Source organism: Ambystoma mexicanum, chromosome 10 (assembly GCF_040938575.1).
Source record: "Ambystoma mexicanum isolate Mex_15411 chromosome 10, UKY_AmexF1_1, whole genome shotgun sequence".
In the NCBI taxonomy this organism is placed as follows: domain Eukaryota; kingdom Metazoa; phylum Chordata; class Amphibia; order Caudata; family Ambystomatidae; genus Ambystoma; species Ambystoma mexicanum.
Window position 1 is genome coordinate 39,493,816 of NC_090932.1, and position 22,410 is coordinate 39,516,225.

The 22,410-nt window shown below is 48.7% G+C and overlaps 1 protein-coding gene across 3 annotated transcripts in view; it reads left to right on the forward strand.

Annotated features, from left to right (window-relative positions):
* Nucleotides 1-22,410, forward strand: part of P3H2 (prolyl 3-hydroxylase 2) — a 460,038-nt gene that overhangs the window by 344,611 nt on the left and 93,017 nt on the right. For all 3 annotated transcript variants that reach the window (XM_069617454.1, XM_069617455.1, XM_069617456.1), the window contains exons 4-7: nt 5,376-5,507; nt 6,863-7,005; nt 15,105-15,194; nt 21,903-21,943. In XM_069617454.1, coding sequence (XP_069473555.1) covers nt 5,376-5,507; nt 6,863-7,005; nt 15,105-15,194; nt 21,903-21,943 — 406 coding nt within the window. The remainder of the gene's footprint in view (nt 1-5,375; nt 5,508-6,862; nt 7,006-15,104; nt 15,195-21,902; nt 21,944-22,410) is intronic.

Consider the following 22,410-nt stretch of genomic DNA (forward strand, 5'->3'; position numbering starts at 1 on the left):
CAAAACGGGCATTCATACAGCAAAGGTAGGCAGATCCGACGTCTCTGCTTTCCTTCAGCTGCAATCTTGCTGTTGAGTCCCGGCAAGCACTCCACCTTCCACTACTGCTACTACTCCCTATGACCTGCCCTGAGGGTGCCTTTTATGCCTCTCAGCCTCCTTCAGGTGTGTGTCACTAACCTTAATTAACTGCAATCTCCTGTTCAAAGCCTCTGCATCCCTCTTCTTCATCTCAGTATTTTGGGCATTGTGGAACTTGAAGTCCCCAATGTTCAATTCACTCCATGTGAAGGCATCATGAAGTAAGACACAGACAACAGATTCAAAGTTCAAAACAAAGTGCTTTATCAAATCAAATGTCAGGATGGTTGAAGGCCTAACTTGCCCTATGCTAAGGTGGGATTTCCCTACCTGAACGAAACTATGGAAAGCCTGAGTCCAAGAGTCAACTTAAAAGTGTGTCTGTGTCCAAAACCTATCCTTGGCCTCACAACTAGAACTAAACAATGTGTAGGGATGTCAGAAATAAAAGAAACAGTGATAAAACAAAGTTCTGAGCTTCTTCCAGCTCTTCGCTTCCTTTCGGCTCCCCTTTCCCAAGAAAGTTCCACAATTCCTTGGGGTTCCCTTCCCCAAGTTCAATGCAACACAGTTCCACACAACGCTTGGGGTTCCCTTCCCCAAGTTCATAGCAACACAGTTCCAAAGGAAAGGGTCTTGAGGGATCCATCCTCAAGACAGCATTGCAATTCATCAAGCCTCAGGGTTGCCTTCCCCAGGACTCCAATGTATCAACTTAGACTTGGTTTCAAGCTTCCAATGTTCAACACAACTCCTGGTCAACTTGACACACCTTCTGGATTGCATTAACAGTACACTTAATGTGCTCCTTCTTGCTTTGTTTCACAGTGTCTTTATCTTTCACAATTGAGGGTTTCCTGGTCTGGGCACAGTTATCAGAGCAGATGGTCCACCCATCACAGGGTGCGCAAACAGGAACCCTAGACTCTCCAGCCCACACACGTTCTTGTGTATCTGCCTCCGTGTACAGATTCACCTTCACTTTGCATCTTCTTGTCGGCCTCCTGGCTTTATGAGCAGATTCACACTCTCCTGGTGTCTCCTGGAAAGCCTCTTGGCTTTGCCACAATGTGTCACTGGACTTCTGCCAGTCTTTGGTCTTTCCACATGGTATTTATTCATAACGTTCACTTTGTTGTGGACGTATTTATTCCCCAACTTTCTGTCAGGCTCTTTCACACTTGCGCTCTTATTTCGCATCTTTTAAAAGGCACTTTCCTATTAGACTTTCATCATCTCGCAGCTTTGCCCACAATGTTTTCATTTAGTTTGGTATTCACTATTTGCTTAATATTTCCTTTTCAAGTGTTCATTACTTGCTTGATATTAAAAAATGTGCAATTTGCTGTTCAGGACTATGTCCAATTACTTTTAGATCATTTGGCATTCATAGTTTACTTATTCCAGTTTGTTTGGCATTCTCAGAACACATCTCAGCATTAGCGGGATGCTCCGGACAGAGTGTTTCCTGCTTTACACTCATCGGTTATGCGCGACCGCTCTCTGTAGCTTTGCTGGTTCTTCTTGCCCGATCCTCCTGGATCCATGAGGTTCACCTCCCACGCAACGGCCGCCGAGAGCTTCCCTCGCACTCCCGCTTCCCACAGCGGCTGTGGGCTTCGGGCAGAGCACAGTTTCCTACTTTTGCTATCAGCAACCGGAGCGCGGCCGAATATTATTTGGACCTTCTCACGGCCCGCACTCAGCTGCAGATTCTCTCTCCTTCTCCGGACTCTCACTGCTCCCAATCTTGGTACTGACTTGCTTCTCTCCAGCACGTTTCGTACCCTGCTCTCCCTTCACGCACAAAGGTCTCCCTCCCTGATGGGCAGCCCCACTTCTTATACTCCCTAGGAGTATTAAGGGCCACGGGTGTGGGTCAGAAAGTTAAATTGCCTGACCTCTACTCAACCTATTTGTGGGACATGCCTGGCTTCCCAATAGTCTTCATTCACATTGTTCTTCTTCGTCTCAGTACCAGAATGGTGAAAATACCTTTTAGTGTTTCACTACTCCTAGTCGCCTCTTCCTCGTCCCAGTACTGTAACAGGTAAAATGAAGGGAAATGAGGGGAGATGTCTTACAGTAGCCCATAAAGGCCGGGGGAGGCTTAGGTTGGTTTTCAGAGGAAAAGGGGCTATACCATGTCTCAGCCTTAACCCTTCTCTTCCTCACCATCTTCCTGGGGCTTTGAGATTGGTAATGTCTCCTGTCATTTCCTTGGTCAAGGGGACAATGGTAACAATACCTGATAAATGTCTCTGGGATAGAGGGTCCCCCTTGGAATGGAAGTGCGGAATACCGTGTCCCACCTGAGGACATTTCATCCCCAATCCCCAAGGACACCCAACCAGGTGATCCTCCCTCGCTTCTCCACCCCCAGGATCGGGATCCAAAAGCCATGGCCTTTCCCTGGCCACCTGAGAAGAGGACCCATGGGGAGTAAATGTGAGGAGGCCCTCATGTTTCTCACACCTGTAAAAGCATTAATTGTTACAAACTTTGTTTCTATCCTTAAACCCCCTTTTAATAGGATTCGAATACATGTTTACTGCATGATTCAGCTCAATAGGGAATGTAGGACTTTCAGAATCTAATATGGTCATATTCACAGATGCATCTTTCATATTCCCTTGTTCAGCATGAGAGCTTTAAACTCTACAATTATGCTTAACCTTGAGGAAATTAGTTCATCTTCCAATACAGGACTGATCAGAAGAGTTTTAATCAACATCAGAATAGTTGGCTTTGGGGAAGAAAAGCTTCTTCTGGCAACAGGCCATTATAGACTCCGGTATTCTTGTCTCTTCCTCCTTGGAGGTAGAAAAATGCTGCCTCTCTCCCAACTGAGTCCTCCCGTTCTCTTGGTGTCTTTCTCCTCCCAGGTGATCCTCGTGGCTAACACCACCCCCAGGGTCGGGATCAGGTAGCGGCTGCCTTTCCCTGCCCACCTGGCAGGAGACTTTAGGTAGGGTCTTTGTGAGGACTCATCACAGTCCTCAAACGAATCGTGAAGCTTTGTGAGTTACCTGATCAGTATATTGACGGGTACAGAGCAGAATTAAAAAGGTGATCACCTGTGCATGGGAAATAATATAGCCTTCCTTGGGACATAAATTGGGAGCAGGGTCATTATCCAAGAGATAATGACCTCTTCTGAGGTTCATCCATGGTGGTGACATGACATGATAGGTTATTTATTGGTGATCGCAATTAGGTTTGCCAATTGCAGTGAAGTAAAAAATGCTAGTTTAATAGTAAGTAAAGTAAAATTAATGGACAAAACGAGCTGGTCAATTAAATGTGGTTTTATTTTGTAGTATTTAAGAAACCATGGTTTACGCTATGAGGAAAGAATTTGTATTGCGAGCTTGGTGGAACTGGAACGGTTTTAACATGAGCAGGCATGGATTTCTCGATACAAAAGTGAAGGCTTTTTCCCATGTTTAGCTTTCGCTTTGGTCTGCTACATTGGATGAAGCCTGTCAGGTTGAAGGTGCAGCGAGAACAGATATTTGCATAGATATGAGTGTCCTGACAGAAATCTTTGCAGGAAATTGCCTTGCTGTTTCTTGAATGCCTTATAGATGCTTTCCACTGTACCTTGTCAGCTTCCCAATCAGCAGTCGTTCACTGCATTCCAAGGTTTATGATTGGCTCAGATCAGGTCAATAGTGACTTCAATGCGCGAACACTGAAAGTCTGGAAAAGTAAGTGCCTAGAAGCGAATGTTGAGCACATTTTCATGCTCCTATCATTTCCCTTTAGATTCTCCTGACTTTGTGTTTTTGACTCATAAACAGAAGGAACATTATCACTTCTTCATTTTAGAGCCGCAACACGTAGGTTTGGCCTTGACATTATTTTTTTGTTGAGTATATTTACTGGAATTTTTGAAAGATGTTATGGTATTAATTGTTTTTCTATCATTATATAAAACCTAATACAGACTTTAAAATCTCCTTCACCATTTTGAGATAGTGGTTCATGTCCCGCTCCCTTTCTGTGCTTTATTAACTTCTGTCTAAATTACAAAAGTATCCAGGTCTTCCGACAGCCTGTATTGTTCCTGCTTTCCTTTCCTTTCTGCAGAGGATCTCTCCCCGGTTCTCTGTTCTCCCGTGAATGCTATTAATATGGCAATAAGGCACGAGTCTGCGGGCCATTACTGCATAAGGTAATGCCCCCGGGGCCCATAGTTACAGGCCTGAGCGTCCTTTAATGTTTATCCCGCCATGAACTACACATAGCACTAAGACCAGGTTACTACATTTGACCCTGAGTTAAGGGTTTTGGTAATGGAGGAAATTGGGGTGATCTCCAGGCCACTCAATATGTAGTCCTGGTCCAATTGTGTTTCAGCATGCCAACAGATAAAACCTGGGTTTACACCAGTAGCTCATTTACAACTCCAATTAAGCAATTACATCTCAGAAGATGCTCTGAAATAACACTGGCAGGCGCTTCAAGCACAAAGTGTGATGTTACTTCTTGATAAAACTAGCTCCAGGAGATCCCAGGAGGATGTGCTTTGGTCAGGAAGTGGGTGTAGCATGGCCATAGGTAAGAAATGGGTGGGTAAATAACCAAACAACACTTACAAGCTTTATGCCCCCCCTCATATGCCATCTCTACTAGCTGGGCTCCTGTGCAATAGTTTCCGCTTATAGGTGGTGCTTAGCATCTCCAGATAGAACAAAACTAAAAGAATGACATCAGAGAGGGTGCATCTACAGGTAAGGGGCACTCCAGGTTAAGGTGGTCATCACTTCCCACACCCGTTAAATTTCATGGGATTTATTTTATTACGATAAATAAATCGGATCACCGTAACTCGGGATCAACTCAAGTTTCTTCTCAGGGCGCAACTCATGCATTTAGGCCTTGTATGTGAACCGGATACTTATGTGGGCGCAGAGTATGGGGGAGCGTTGGACTTCTACCATTCCAGGAACTATGGAAATGCTAAATAAATAACTGTATGTTGTTATTCCCCTTTTCTGTCGGAAAATGTATCTGAAAGGTTGCCAGAGGTTTCCTGGCTCTTTGTGTACCCTGCACAATTGCTGCATTTTTCATCTTTTTGTTGCTTCCGGGCCCTCGGGCCCTTCTGAAGCGAGAGCCCCACTCAAGGAGGATTAGGTTGGTGGAACTCGAACAGGTGTATCGCTAGATGCATTGGGAGGGTGCGAATCCAGGCACTTTTGAGTTCAGTATTGCAGAGTGTGTGTTCTCAGGGTTTGGCTTTGAGTTGCGTTGAGTTTCACCGCCTTCTTCCCTTCCCTCCCCTCCAGACCACTACATCCAGACCCTCGTGTGTGAGCACGAGTGCGTGAGGGAGCTGGCCACGAGGCCTGGTCGCTTGTCGCCCGTCGAGAACTTCCTGCCGCTGCACTACGACTTCCTGCAGTTCGCCTACTACAGAGGTAACGCCCCCTAGTGGCAGTTGCCACTGCATATGCATGAGATTTATAAAGCGTGAACCTAGCTGGGTAAACATGGACCCCTGTACATTGGGGGCACACCTGGGCGGGGGTTGGGGGGTTACTGGTAGGGTGAGGAAATCTGCTTCACGCTGGGATGCCATCGTAGGATCGCGGCGTCCTGCGCAGTGGTTTTCCATTGTTTCTTCTGAATAGCAATGGGTGCTTGACCAGATGAGTGGTGCTAGGGGGGTGCGTTGCTCAGGATTGAACAGGAGGGCCAGTACTTACACTGTAGAGATTCTTACAGCCCTTTCTTATGCAGAAGAGTGATCACAAGGGACCAAGCAAATAGCTCTCTGAAAAGTGAGTTGAAGTTCTGTTCATTCACGGTAGCTAAAGGCTTTAGGAAAAAAGGCCTTGACTTACAGCGGCCCCACATTTTCAGTCTTAATGGTGTGATCTCTTAGCTAAAGGGATGCCTGGCGAGGGACAGCGCCACCAATAAGGCTGAAAACATGTGGCGCTGTCCCCCACCAGGCATCCTTTTAGTTAATAGGTGCAGGGATCAGCACCCTCTCTCCAATGGGGGCGAGGGTCCTGTTCCTGCAAAGGGCTGCCTGGCAGGGATACCTGTAGCCCATTAAGCCAGGGGTCATCAAAAGGGGGAGGCCTAAAGAGCCAGGAGGGGACCCCCACCATTAGGCCACACCCCTTCGAAGAGCCCTGGCTCGTTTTCCATTGCCACTTAAGGCACTGAGAATTCTGCACCGGTACAGTGCCATTGCCGCTAATTGCACTATGCAGATGTCGGTGCAAGAGTGCTGCGCGTCACTTCTGAATTGCGCATTACTGGCGCTTGATTTCTTTTTCCATTTTCGCTTTTCGTTCTAGCCCCTGACCCACAGTAACTTTGGTCCCATTGGTTTGCTAGGGTTATCTTTGGCCAACTGTTGGCGGAACCACGGAAAAACCACTGTTTTTCAGTGCTCCTGAAAAAAGCCTATTTCTGCCAGTTGTGTCTCCCTGGGCACGCCTTCTCCTATCAGAAGGTTACCCTGGGTTATCTCCCATAGAAAACTCCCTGCTGATGGAGCAGGACAGCCGAGCCACTCCTTATCCCAACACTGGTTTTATCAGGATGCATATTGGTAGTATTGCGTCTAAATGTGGTTCTGATCCAACTTCACCTTAAAGTCGTTTTGGCTTGGTGCCAGTTTTTGAGGGTCACCTGGTGAAAGGGGGTATTGGGTCTCTTGTCACCAAGGCTAGGTTGAGGGCGTGTTGGGCTTTCATGGTTCTCTACGTCTTTGTTTGAATGATCTTCAATTCTCCACTTGTTGTCTTGTGTCCTTTAGTTGGGGACCACGTGAAAGCCCTGGAGTGCGCCCGCTCCTACCTGCTCTTCCACATTGATGACAAGGACGTGTCCGAAAACGTTGCCTACTACGAAAGCCTCCTGCCGGAGTCTATTGCCCCGGAGGATGTCCAACCCAGAGAGGTAAGAACTCACTCTTTAACAGGGCGATGCAATGGTGTTGCACACTGGACTCCTGGCGACGCCAAACAAAGCCGTGGAGAAGCCAAAGTCTCATGCGAAGACATTGCCAGGTTTGGAAAAGATCCGGGGCTACGCTAATGTCGGGACTGTCGAGACTTGGGCTAGCTGGGCTTTTGGTTGTAGATCCTGAGCTTCTATCCGGGGCTAGCCCCCGCAATCCCAGCCTTAGCTACGCCTCTGCTGATAAGCATGGTAAATGCTCCCTTTTGGCATAGACTCGAAAGGATTGGGTTAACCTGAGCCAAGGGGGGATAGCTACAGAGGTGAAGCATTGGTCTCTGACATGAGAGCAGAGCGCACTTCGTAAATTCGTATCCTAGGCTAGGGCTGACTCAGCCAATCATCCTCTGAGGTCAATAAATCAAGTACCATTCACTATGTGATAATACTAACACCTGGTATTCTAGTGCCTAGACGGTAGAGGGGCGTGGCACTCAACACAATGAGAAAATGTGATGTCATCTGATAGTGTTTCTGGGACATGTATTTTTGCTCTTGCTGCTGTACGTTGAGCGCTTTGCATAATGCCCGGATCTTCTTTACTCCTGCTCTTCCTCGTCCCAGTACTTACCTTTTAGTATGTCCTACTCCCAGGGACTCTTTTTTTTTTTTTATTTTATTTTTTTTTACAAGCTGGCCGCTACTGCCCCCCCCCCCCACCCCAGGAGGTATAACCTCCCACTCACCCAATCCAAAGCAGTAACACCAAAGCCAAGAAATGGGCAACTTCGGCCAATGGGTGGGAATGAAGAGTAGTCCGTACTGGGACAAGGAAGAGTAGGACTAGGAGTTATGAAGATTACCATTAAGTAATCCGGGAATTACCTCCACGTCGCTCTTCCTCAACCCAGTACTTGGCTTTGAGTCCTACCAAAGTTAAACAGGAAGGATGCCCATACACACCACAAAAGACACAGACACCAAGGTAATGCTAAACCAATTCAACACCAATTTATTCAATGGAAGAAAACCAGCATGAAGGCGAAGACACCTGCCACCACCTCAACCAGACACAGCCCCCAGAACTCCTATGCCAAAGGAAGTAGAACGGATCCCTGCCACGTGGAGCTGGTAATGACGAATTAAGGTGTTGGAAGTAGCCCAGGTGACAGCCTGGCAAATGTCCAGCAAGGGCACCCCCTGCCGGTTAGCCCAGGAGGGTGGCCACCCTGCTAGTGGACCAGCCTTGGACCCGCCCTGCCGGGCAGGTACCCACTGAATCACAGGCAAGGAGAATCGAGGATTTAATTCACCAGCTGTTAGGAGTGGAAGCTCTGCGGCCACGGCCCCCCGCCCCAAAGGTGACCAAGAGATGGTCAGTGAGCCGAAAGGACTTGGAGCAGGAAAGATAGTGCAGGACCACCCGCTTGACATCCAACCAATTCCAAGCCTCCTGCTCAGGTGAGGACGGAACAGGGAAGAAGGCAGGAAGGGCCACCTCCTGCGACTGATGGGACCGAGAGGAGACCTTAGGCACAAAGGAAGGGTCACACTGCAAGACCAAGGCCTCCTCCGAGACCCTCAAAAATAGGGAATGACACATGAGAGCGCCGAGATCCCCTCTACATCCTCAAGAGGCTCAAAGGGAGGCTTTTGCAATATAGCCAGGACCAAAGGTAGGTCCCAAGGAGGATCCCCAACTGGACCCAAAGGACAAGAGTGTTTCCACCCTCTTCAAAAGCCTAGAACCCAGAGCCCCCCAGCCAGAGGGGACCAGGAAACCCTAAAGGCCTGAATGGCAGCTCACTGAAAACAGAGAGTAGAGACAGCCAACCCCTTCTCAGCCCCCTCATGGAGAAATTGCAAAGTGTACGGCAGCCCAGAGAAAGAACACCCCTCGGGGAACACAAGACATAAAATTGGTCCAAAGACAGTCATAAGACTTAAACGTAGAGGACCTACGCGCCCTCTGGATCGTCCCAGCAACAGCAGATGAAAGGACTAGCGCCTGCAAATTCCACCTCTCAGTTTCCATGCCCCCACCAGATGAGAGACGAGAAGGGGGGGGGACCACCCACCTTCAAGGGAGACGGCCAACTGGGCAACACCCTGATCCTGCTGACGACCCTCAGAAAAAGGGGAATTGGAGGGAAGGCATAAAGAAGCCCCGGGAGCCAGGCCAAGGAAAGAGCATCCACCCCCTAGGTCCCTGGGGACAGAGTCCTGTAGTAAAAATGCAGCAGTATTGTCTGTCTGAACCAGAATATTCATCCCCTGGATCAAAGGCCGGAAGACCACCAGGACCCGCTGAACAGCAACCAACTCCTTCCAATTGGAGAACCGTTCCAAGTCCAGAAGAGACCACTGCGCCTGATGGGACAAGACCAGGAGAGTTGGCCCCTGCCCAGGACACTGGCATCAGTGGTAAGAATGATCGGCATTGCCAGGGACAAAGGCGCGCCAATCTGGAGATGAGACAGGACCAACCACCAGCAAAGAGACGTCCACAGGACGGAAGAGACTGGGACCAGGTTGTCATACAGAAGGGATGCTGGGTTCCAGTGGAACAGTAGGTAGCGCATCAACAGTCTCAAATGCAGCCGGGCCCAGGGGACCACAATGGAACAGGAAGTCATGTGACCCTGAAGACACAGAAGGATCCTGGCCGAAGCCCAAGACATCCGACTGAGAACCCTCAGGATTGATTGGAGCCGGCAGGCCCGGTCTAGCGGGAGCTTAACCAACCCCTCCCTTGTACATAACTAGGCTCTGATAAACTGAAGAGTCTGCGAGGGAGACAAGTGTGACATCGGACGATTGAGTAGAAACCCCCACTGGACCACAGCACAATAGACATGATGCAGATGGATCACCACTTGAAGCTGGGAGTGGGCCCGGACCTACCAATCATCCAAGTAGGGGGGACACCTGAATCCTGGCCTGGTGTACAGCTTCATGAAGACACGAGGCGTCGATTTGAGACCGAAGGGCAGAACATGGAACTGATCCAGCCCCTCTGCAAATCTCAGAAACTGCTGATGACTCTGGTAGATCAGGACATAATAATAGGCGTCCTGTAGGTCGAGGGAAGCCAGCCAATCCCCCCTCAACACCGTCAGCATGACAGACTGGAGGGTCTCCATCTTGAAGCGCTGAGATCGAACCAAGGAATTCAGTTTCTATAGGTTGATGATGAGATGAAAGGAGAGAGCTCCAGGCTTAGGTCCAGAAACACACGGGAATAGAAGCCGGACCCCCTCTGGCCCGATGGCATCAGGACCACAGCCCACTTGTGAAGAAGGTCCAGGACAGCCCAGTGCAAGGCCGCCCACCGACGGAAGTTCCTGGGCAGGGAAGTCACCAGGACACGGGACTCCGGAGGGGGGTAACAAATTCCAGCCGGTACCCCTGGCGAAACATAGACCGAGCCCAGGAGTCGGAGGCACAGCGGTCCCTGGCCCGAGAAAAGAGAGTCAAACGCATACCCCTCCGCACCCCTCCACCCCCGCACCAGCCAAGACTCCACGTCAGGACTTCTGAGGGTTTTGGAGAGAGTTGGGACAGCGGAATTGACTCATGAAACTTTCTTCCTCCGATCTGTCCGAGGACAAGGGACAAAAGACTTGCGCGGAGGATGAAAACCACCAGCTGATGCAGGAGCCACCTTCTTTCTCAACTTGCTGACATGTTTTTATCGGCCTTAAAGACGCGGTGAACCTTGGACTCCAGAGCATCCCCAAACAATGATCTACCCTCTAAGGGGAGTTTCAAGGCAGCAGGCTTCTGGGACCCTTCCGACTTCCAATCCAACAACAGTGGCACCCATGACCAAAGCAGTCCCCCGAACACCATCGTAAAACAGGTCCGACATATATTCAGTCTGCCGCTGCATGTCAAACTGGAGCTGGGAACAGTCAGTGCCATCCGCCTTCTAGTTTGCAGAATTTTAGACGAGATTGGTGACTTTGCTGTGCTTAAACCCAGTTCTGAATGCGCGTGCATCCTTGGAATAGATAGATAGATAGATAGATAGATAGATAGATAGATAGATAGATAGATAGATAGATAGAGAGAACAAACACACCAAGACTGCCTATGGGGTACTCATTAGCTTTGCTGCATAGTCGGGGGATGGGGACATTCTATACCGCCTGCGGTGGTCATTTCTATACTGCCCAAGTGGAAGAGGCTATGATATTTAATTTATAATGCGCCTATACACGTGTTTCAAGACGCGACGAGGCAGGGGAGGGGGGGGGAACAGAGGAAAGACAAGATAACGATCCTACCAGGCCAGGTTTCATTCAGATTGAGCACGTGCATGGGAAGGGGGAAAGGGTAAAGTGCGGGGGGCAGTGCAGTACATGGGATAAATAGAATAAATAAACAATAAGTAAAAGTACGGCCAGCAGGTGGCAAGTGCAAGGGTAAGTGCAGACATCAGGTGTCAAGTGCTGGTAGTGGGACTGTAGGGATACAGAAAACAGTCCCCAAGTGCAGGGGTTGCCAGGAAGGCCGTCCAGGTGTGCGACTGGCAGGGGAGGTGACCTGGACCCGAGATCAGAGGATGGCCAGGTAACCAGTGATGTTTCAGCCAGGAAGTCGGCAGGGGAGAGGAGGAGAAAAAGCAGGAGCAAAGAGAAAGGTTTTGAGGTGCTTCCGGAACCAGAGATGGCTCTCCTCACGTTTCAGTGAGGTAGGGAGGCTGTTCCCCAGGGAGGCCCCAGCCGAAGAAAGAGATCTACCACCAACGTGTTGCTTGGACAAGTGACAGACCCTGAGGGAGTTGGGAGGCAGATGTGCGAAGAGCTTGAGAAGGAAGATATTTAGGAAGAGAGAGTTGAAGGTATTGAGGCCCCAGAAGGCCTTGTGGACAATGCAGAGGGTTTTGAACTTGATCCTTACAGCCACTGGGAGGCAGTGCAGGGATTTCAGTCCTGGAGAGATACGATCCCTGGGCTTGAGGCCAAGGACAAGTCTTGCAGTCCTGTTCTGGATAAGTTGCAGAGGGCGGAGAGTAGATGCAGGCAGATTTAGAAAGAGGCTGTTGCAGTAGCTAGACTAGAGAGAACCAGGGCTCTGCAGACAGTGAGCTTCTGGGGGAAGGAAAGGAAAGGAAGAATACCTCTTAGGAGGTGCAGCTGTTAGTGTGACTTCTTAGAGACGTCAGAGATGTGTGGAGAGAAGAAGGGCGTGGAGTCGAAACAATGCTGCCTGATAGGGTTGTGTGTCTTGCCCACACTGCCCTGAATGTGAGCAGCATAGCTATAGTGCACAAGGGAGGTGCCACACATGCACTGACTGATGTATGGACGTGACGCATCTACACTGTCCGATGGGACTGTCATGACATCAAAAGCCTTTCACTTGTAAGGGGTGAGCACTACTGGCTTTAATAATGCTTGGTTTGCTTCCTGCTTTCTGAAGAGCACAGTTCAAGAGGCGTTGCTCCACTGATGTGAGCTGAAAGGTTCAGAGAGGTGTGGTGGTCGCCAGGGTGACCTAAGGAAATATAGCGTTGAAAGTGGTGCGCACTCAGCATTGCCTGCGGCGCTGACTCACAAAGCTTTGTGTTACCCAAAGGTACGTGTGGAGGAAGGCCTGTGCTCCATCACCTGCAATTGCCATTCAAAGACTTTTAAGAATATCGCTCCAAAGAAAGGAGGCACAGGGTTTCTTTCTGTCACCGGAGATCAAGTCCAGAGCTGTCACTTCTCGGTGCTCCCTAGTACTTCTGGGTAATAAAACGTAGAACCCAGCAGCAGAGCCGCTTCGCCACAGCTCTCCCCTCTCTACGCATGTGCTGTGTAGCAGGTGTCTACAACTTGCAGCTCATGAGCTGTTTTTGACTACAACTCCCATGAGCCCTCGACATTGACTATGCTGGATAAGGTTGACGGTTGTCCACCACAACATGGAGCATGAAATGTTGCAGATCTCTGCTGTGTAGCATCTTCTGTAGCCAGGCTAGGCTGAAGGTATGTGGGAGCCCATTTCAACCTATTGGTTTGGGGGGACCCCCTTGCTTACAGCGGAAAACATTCTGAGGCACTCGTGGGGTGCATACATTATAATGGAGACCAAAAAAATATAGCCAGAGTTTAATACCCGTCGATTTTCACAAGACAAGACAGCCAGCCAGCAGGGAACTACAACACCAAATGCCCACTGAAAAGCTATAAATCCTTCTTGGTCAGCAAGTGGCCAATGTGGAGGAACCAGTGTTAACAGGCAACGAGGTAATAACACTTTTGTATTCCCCAAGGGAAATGACGGCCAGACAGGCTCCAGCAAGCACAGCTTGTAAGGCCAGTGATGCAAAAACACACATTTTAAGACCCAAAACGAAAATAATCTGGAAAGGAATATATTGCTGTTAAGACAGCTGACTGGCTACATGGTGGAAGTTGTTGGGGGCCTCCCTGAGGCTCAAGGCCCCTTTTAATTGATTGAAATGGATAAAAGGCCCTGACGCCGTCCCCATCTATAGCCGAAACCTTGCCGAGGAGTAACGGAGCGCTTCTGTACAAGCAGCTGGGAGATGAAGTATGGTGTACACGTGGGAGGGGTGGGAAGGACTCGGGCCAGGCGTTGGAGCACTGATGGGAACTGTTGAGGGGGGGGGGCGGTGGCAGGGTTGAACATGGAATCAGTCCCATAGACAAGCTGTGCTCACTGTCAAATGAAATATACTGTTTCCATGCAGTGGAATGTGGGCCTAGTGTTTCTTCCTGTGGCGGAGTGGCTCCCTGCCAACTCCTGAGGTGCCCCATCTATACTTCCACAAGTTACTTCCGGGTACAGATGTGTGCATTGGCGTGCACTGGCATGGACAATCCATGTGCAGCCTGGACTTCCACGTGGCCCCTATTGGCTACCCTCCCTTCATTTGTGTGTCCCTGGCAGACACGGCACTGCCCCACGTGTCCCACAGAGAAATCAAGACCTGTGCCCACAAGGTGTCCTGTAGGCAAGTGTCGGGGGGCCTGGGGCAGAGTGGGTCACATGTCGTCAAGTAGGCCACAATCGAGAGAAATAGGGAAAAGATGTGTCTCATTTCTTTTATTTTCAATTTGGCTTTATTTGTGTTTTTGTATAGCTCCTAATTCCACCATTACAGTTGATTTAAAGCGCTAGATGGGAAAGGAAGGTGTGGATAGAATAAATGGCCAGGAGAGAAACGCCTGGAAAAGAGTTGGGGCGCCAGACCGCATCTGCATCACACATGATGCTGTTCCAGGCGCAAATCTACTGGGGGCAAGTTCCAGAGGGAGGGGGCACGAGGATAACCGGACCATGGTGCAGAGCTGGGAGGTCACGGGAGGCCTCTGCTAGATTGGGGGGCCTTTGCTGGCTGTGGATTGTTTTGTGGGTCCGACATAGGACCTTTAAATCTATGCTCTGCTTAAGAGATGATGGACTCAGCCCCAGCCCGGCCGACCTTTTGAGTAGCCTCCGTAGCTCTCAAGTGGTCCCATGTCATGCGTGGCACCAGGAGCCAGCCATGGGTTTTTACTCTGCATTCTGGGATGTGTAGGTTCCTGCTTAAAATGAAAAAACTACAAGTTCCAGCATGCTACGGGAAAAGCCTGCACTGGCTCGCAGTATTTGTATTTTGCATTTGTATTTAATTATTTGTATAGCGCACCAGGCCCGAGGGCAACCGGGCGCATATCTTAGATCAACAGGTACATGAAAGAGTTACAACAATCAATTACGTTCACACGAGCAACTAAGTTACATCAATCAAATGACGTCCATAAAGGTACTGTACGTTGGCGGGAGGTAGTTAGACAAAAGACATAACGGTGGATAGGATCAGATGGCATGTGAAGGCAAATGGTCACATGTAGAGGATAGCCAAAGGTTGGCTTTGTATTTGAATAGGGCGGGTGAGGGGAAGGTTCTGATGGTGAGTGGCAGTGTGTTCCAGAGTTTGCGCGGCTTGACAGCCAGGAAGCTCCCCACTTTTCAAGGTTTCCCACTGCATATGCCCGACACTGACACTGACCGGAAGCCTCTGCTTGCACTGTTGTTCTGTCTGCATTTTGGAAATGTACCCTTTCTTGACCCCAGTTCACGCACACTTGTCTTCGCAGGAGGCCGTGGAGTTTGTGAGGCGCCATAGGTTGGAGTCTGAAATCATACAGATGGCGGCGGCTGGCCTGGGGTTCGAGTATGCTGAGCCGGTAAGGGCGCGAGTGTGTGTGTGCGTGTGTGTTGTGTCTTTCTCTCGCTCCAGCCAAAGTAGCATGCGTCCAAGTTGTGATACTTTGCGTTGTACAAAATGAAAATGTTATGCTAAGAAGGTCAAATGCACTCGCTTTTGAAAATCCTACACGAGTTTGCAAGCTAATGCATTGTGCCACCTCCGCATCGGTTTTTCATTTTGTCCTTAAATAGTGCTCAGCACTGGGATATTTTTGATTTTCTTTTAAAACTGCACTAACACGTGGTCAGGGAAGCTTCTAGCCAATTTGGTGCCCAGTGCGAAACATCAGAATGCGCACCCCCCGCCCCCCGATTGTCACACGTCACTCCCAAACTACACCTCTGTGTCATGCGACAAAACCCCTCCTCAATATGAATAAATATTTGCTATATACATGAAGCTGGTCTCATTACATTGTATTGCAAGTACTTTACAGAAGAATTCTAATGTGAAAACACCAGCTGCTGCTGTCCAAGTAAATGGTTCTTCTGTCACCTGCTATTAGGGACGGCCTTGCCTGAATGCAGTTTCAAACTGTCCGTACTAGCATACTGTGGTGTGACCAGCCTACCGGTGTCTGAGGGCCCACTGACCACTGGCCCTGTGTTGCAGGTGTTCTGTTCCTACCACCTCACTTGTATTTCTCAAGGTGCAATACTAGACTAACCATATGAATTATTTTCTGATGGAAGGTTATCATTCCAAGATGGACAGTTTGCTACACTCTTATTCTAGTCTTTCAAAAGACCTATCTGAGAGTGGGAAAGGGGACAAATAGCACCAATGAGGATTCCTGTCTGCTCTGCATTAAATCACAGTGCATTTCAGGACTATAACAGTGATCAGAGATCTCTACATTTGATAAATAAGTCTGTGAGGAAAGGAGTCTATGTGTGAATATCTAAATTCATAACAGATGCATGGCTTGGTGCTCACATCACTGTTCACAACACTCACCCTCACATTAAAATGTTTTTAACCATGATCCATACATGCTCATTTGGATAGCTTACGTTTTTGGATGAGAGTATAAAATGGCTGCAACATCAGCCACTCAAATGGGGTACAAGGGCTCTTTTGCTTCTTGTTTGTGAAGACGTTTAGAGGAGGAAGGGCTGGGTCTCACTGTGGGCATGCCCAACCCCAATACAGAAACATCTTTAGGGTATGATATCTACAGACAGGGCAGGATAGCGTAAAAGAGAGATCCAATAAACAATGCACAGAAAGGCTACACAGAGAGCATTGTACCTCTTTCACACTGAAGCCTGACCAGTAATAAGCTGATTAAGCGTTTTAAACCAAACCGGCTTCTAATGCATGGTAAAGTTCCACAGTTCCTCAGCCACTACCTCCTCACCATTGTGCAGGCATCTGGGTTATTTCTGCAAAAACAAGCGGGCCCATGCTTCATATAACAGAGCTGGCATAAGCATCTATTAGTGCTAGGCTGCAGCTAGTGGAAATCATGGCGAGGCAGTATAGAAAGGGTGTTTGCCCTGGTGTATTTACAATTGGGGGCAACTTTTTTGATTGCTTCAAGCGTTTAAGTGTGGGCACAGTATGGCATGCTCATCAGAGGCACATACAAAACGTTCCAGTATGCTACACCTCAGACAAAAACAGGCATATGTGCTGTTACATACGTGAGCGTCACATAGACTCCATTAACCAACAGGGTGGTGACTTGTGCAGTGCACAAATCATTGCTGCACACATCACTGCATTGATTTGCCATGGACTACTGTCTCCATGGTGACACACAATGAACTCTACTTTCCTAATCGAGGTGTCAAGTGACATTGAGTTGCCATCTGGTGTGCGCGCTAGGCAGTGGCTGGCTTGTTTAGACAATTATAAGACCTTTAATGCTGAGTACATGTGTTTAGTCAATTTCCCAAAGGAGCCACTGGAATACTTAAGAAAATTAGAGTTAACCTTCCCAGGGATGCGCCATATGTAACTAAAAATAAATATTGAAAAAATAAAAGTTTTGGTGTGTCAAAGAGACACACGAAAATAAAGAAAATAGTTAAAACCTTTTCTGGGTGGCACGTTAATTCTCTTTTGCATATGTTTGATCAGCTGGTACTTGTGCTGGCCTGGTGAATAAAAATGCCCCATGTTCAGTTCTTAACACTGAAATGTTAAGCACATACTGGGCCTCATTCCGAGTACGGCGCTAACCAATGGCGCTATTAACGCCTTGGTTGACGCCGTACCCGGACCGGCAGCGCCTTGGTGGTTGGCGGAATTACCGCCCCATTCCAAGGTTGGCGGGGCGGTAATTCCCCAATCCCCATTTACCCTTCCCCATTCCCATTCTTGCCCCATAGGGCATAATGGGAGTGGGGAAGGCGTCAATTACGCCACCGTAAATTACGGTGGCGTAATTAACATCAAGGTCCCTTAGCGCCATGGTATTTAACGCCTGCTAAAAGCAGGTGTTAAAAGCACCATGGCGCTAAGGGAACTCGGAGTATGGCGGTAAGGGATTACCGCCACCGCTCTCGTTAGCGGTGGCCGCTATCCCTTACCGCCATACTCGGAATGAGGCCCACTGTGTAAAAACAATGCCTTGTTAAAGGAGCCATCACTTATAAATGGTCCCAATTGAAAGGCTGTCGGCATAAAGAATGAGGGGCACAGGGTGTGCGACTCCAGAGCGTCTCGCGCTGCGTTTGGAAGATGCATTCCTTTGTTTGCATAGAAGTGGGCAGAGAGCAGCCAGCCGCACATGGCAGATGAGCAGTCACAGGCACAGCAGGCTGCTTGATCTGTTGTCCGGCAGCCTTCTGTGTGGGCCCCTTACTGTGCCCACCTCCTGAGCTACTTGGCTCTGCACCCTGGGCCGTCGCCCCCTCCGCCTGGGCCCAGAAATGCGGCTGCACATGGTTAAACCTTTCTTTGCATTATCTGCGAAAACACTTTGCTGCCAATTGACCCCTCCCCTATTAGCTACCTGCCCCTTCTCTCTGCTTCCCTCACTGTTTTCTCCCCCCTATGATTGTAAAATGCTCCACTGCTTCCCGAAGCCAGGCCCGCGTTTAATAAATACCCCGATAATATTAATAGCAAACATACCTGACATTCCCCTGTCTAGCCAGAGCAAGGCTGTAAGGATAGTGATTGTATCTTATTCAACAGCGCCATCTAGAGGGTACTTTATAAACTGCATATATTGCTGTAATTTAGAGAAAACAACATCCAATTCCTCAAATGCTTGGAAAGAAGTCGCACTGAAGAAAGCATCTACGTGCGTTATTTGTTGTATTGCTGGTATGCATGGCCCAATGGCGATGAACATGTGTAATAACACAATCGAAAAGGAATAACCACCGTGCAAGAGGCTGCTTCCTTCAGCAGGAAACAGTGGAAGTGCGAACACGGAATCTGACGCTCTGGTGATGGGGGGCTGGACGCGTTCGGGGAGGGGGGGGCAAGTGGCGGGAATAGAAAAGGCATCATTGTCTTCTTTGATGAAGGCGGATTAATTTTGAAAACTGTATTCACAATGGAGACATAACATTTCACAAAGATATTGAACTATCACGCTCATTCTTCCTGATTTAAATTTTATGTAGGGGAACTATACAAATCTTCCCCTAAACTAATATTAGAGCCAGGCATACCGCCAGTTCACTTCTCCTTCAATGTTAGTCCTATGGATCCCACTAAGATAGCGTGGTGGGTTAATGTGCTTATTGTAGAAGGGACTGGTGTTATGCTGAAATGATTCGGTTACAGTCTCGGATAGCTGAGGTGGCTAATGCACTTGCTGGAGAGATATGTATGTGTGACCTGCAGCCGCAGGATTCACTTCCAGTGAGGGAGTTTGGCAGGTGAATGTGCCTGTTGCAGAGGAAGTCGTTAGACAGCTGTGTGAAAGGTTGCACAGGATACATAGGTGTTTAAATGCCTTTACGGCCGCCTCATCAATGAGTGCCTTTGGTGCTGTTCCTACAGGGCTTGCATACAACACTATCCCCATAAAATGACAGGGAAGGCTCAGCGACACAGAAGTGCGGGCAGCTAAAATAGGAACATATGTGCAGGCCTTTTGGCACGCATGCCTTGGACTGAGAACACTGCCCACTTTCTCTGCTATCATGTGATAAGATATGTATATGGAACTGGTCTCTCTCAACAATGCCTTGGTGCCCCTGGGCTTGGGCACGTTACAAATGTTATAAATAAATAAATAAATGCTAGCATCCTCCTAGCCCCATCAGCAAAGATGAGCATTCCATTTAAAAAGTATGCACCTGCCAACTAAATGCTTAAAAAAATCTATTCCATTCCATACTGAAAGGAAAAAAATAACTTTTTAACAGCACACAGGTTTTTCTGCAGTTGTTGTGGGGTCGTAATAGGTCTAATGAATTCCTTTGTACTTCACGGCTCTGCAGAAGCCTTAAGGCACACATCACAAGTTTAGAAGACCACCCCCGTAAGTGCCCCTAACACAAGCCCCTAGCTAGCAGGAAACGCATTAATGCTGTCAGGAGCAAAATCAACTATAGCTGTTGGCAGCCAAGTGCAACTTAGAATGCCCAAATAAACGTTATATCTAGACGAATGTGTGTGAATAAAGTTAACACCATTACAAGTTATAGCAATCATTAAATTACACAAAAGAAGCACAGTCTTCAAACATAGACATAATGAGCACCGTTCTGGCAAGCCTCAGACATCTGTGACTCTTTCCATTAAATTGACAGCACTGGCAACCAGTTGCAGCTAAGACGCAATCAAAATGTCCACCTTCCAGCAAATCACAATCCCAGAAACGTACAAATGGTGGGACTAATGGGACAATCTCATTGGCAGAGTAGGGGTAGTTGGGGGGGGGGGGGGGGGGGACTTTAGGAGGTGCCTCAAACCGCACACCTCCGAACTCCCCCTGGCACGGTCAGTCCTGGTGCACCCCCTGCTAGCCACAAAGTAGTAAAATAACATTGACTGGTCTCACTACATCTGCCACTGCCATGACTGGAAACACTACTAACCTTTAAGTGCGACAGAGGGCCTTAAAAGGGACTAGAATGTGAATTTACTTGGTCAGGCTAGAGCACTCTGCATGTGTGTACATAGAAACTCACGGCGGGAAAGCAAACCTGAAGTGTGGCGGCTGAGCAGACTGTATGTTAAGCCTGTCCCGGACATTCTTGCCTGCGTTCTGCAGAGCTCTCATGTTTCTCGAGTCCAAGTGTGAGAAAGGACAGGGGATAATGGGCGGTTACTTAGGCAGATCTGCTATTCCCGGAATTCTGGGACTTGTAGTGTTTTAAAAAAATTTCAAATGGGAAAGAAAAAAGTACAAGCCTCAGAATGCAAAGGGAAAAAGCAGGACTGGATGGGCGTCTCATGCAGGGCAGAGGGAGCTGGAGCGCCCCAGGGTTAGGTGCTGTCCCTTTGGGTGCAAGATAAACCAGGGAGCTAGCTCCTTGGGTAAGTGCTTGCAGTTGAGATTTAAAGTGTGGTGTACAGGTCTCCATTTCCAATCCTGGTAGGGCCAACTACCACTTTAATCGTTCTGGGTAGGAAGGATGAAAGAATGAGTAAGTGCTGAGTTGTTAAAATGAGTGCTATTTTGAATCAATGGAATCATGGTTGTATATAGAAATGATGTATTGCAAGGGCCTCTGATTAACTTGCTTTAGAAATGACAGGTTATTATTAACAGCCAATGAGATTGCTGGGAACCCAGGCTTTAGCTAACGATCCACGCCCGCGTTCTGGGCAAGCTGTTGGCTATCCACAACAGCCCACTTCTTCTCCAGCATGCCACCCTGCGTACCTCAACTCTCCCCCACTCCTAACCACCCCCGCCCAACTTTCACCCACCCTAGTCTAAAAAAACACCCCCCTGTATGGTCCCGGTCCCCCATGGCAACCGTCTCATGCCTCCTCGTGACACTGTCCTGCACTCGCCATGGAAATAAAAGAGGGATTCCGTGCAGGGCCCTAGCCTCCATTTACTCGGCGGTATGAGGGTATTGTTCTAGAGGTTATCGTTCTTGTTCACTTGCCGCATCCCATGGTGACCCTGGTGTATGGTTCTGGGGACCAAACGCTATGTTCAGGCTCCGAATTCCCCGTTAAAACTCTTGCTGTGCTTGTACCAACTTACTAGGGCCGCGCCGGGCCATTGGCACCCTGTACAGCCCTGCGAGCGCTGCTTTTTTTGCCTAACACTTTCCCCGTCCCAGTGCGTGTTGCGGTCCCATAGCTGCCTACATTTGAAAATCAAAAACCCTGAGATGTATGCTCCACCCACAGTCACAAAAGACTCCGCCCATTTGCACACGGCCCCGCCCACCTATCAAAAAGGTAAACTCGGCTGTTGTCGCCATCATTAGAAACACGTTTGCAGTTCGCACTTTGCAGTGGAATGGGTCCCGTCCAATCCACCATCCGATTGTCTGGAAACGACCGCTGATGGTAGCCAATCGGATGGAGGATTGGACGGGACCTGGAGACTCCAGGGTCTTCCATGGAGTAACAACCCGGAGTGTCTGGGGAAAACCCGGAGGTTAGGCAGGAATGGCTGCGGTGTATGCTGGCTTCCCCAGAGGGGCCTCTACCGGTCCATGAACCGCTAGGTTCAGAATCCTTCCATAAGAAAACAGTGATTTCTCCTCCAGAACTGAAAACCACCTTTTCTTTCCTTTTCTTTTGGCAGGAGTTCTGGATTAGCTCTGGACCCCGGCAAGATGAGAACAGGTAACCTGCCTTCTGCACGGTCTTTGTATTTCCTGTGTTTTGTCCTTAACCCTTTGTGGAATACCCCTGTGCAGCGGTTTAAATTTGTATTTTTTATTTGTAACGCGCACCGTCAGGCCCGGAGGCATCAGGTTGCTCTTTTTCTGTCCGTCTCATCGCATGAAGCCCTATTCAGTACCCCCCAAAGCTATGCCATGAACTGCCCTGTGAGACAGATCAATGGGATAATGTGCCTGTTGCTAAGCGTTGTGTGCAACTTTGACGGGCATACATTGGAATCCAGTGGGGCCGGCTGGTCTCGTCACCCCCGCTCACTTGATAATTGGAGTGCCATGTTCAGTAATTATAGCCCTTGCTATTCACAGCGCTTCAATCGCCCACTCCGGTATAAGCGCTACATTAAAAAAATAAAGAAGTGAACAATTCCATATGACAATAGAATAAAAATATCGAGCTGTTAAGATGTA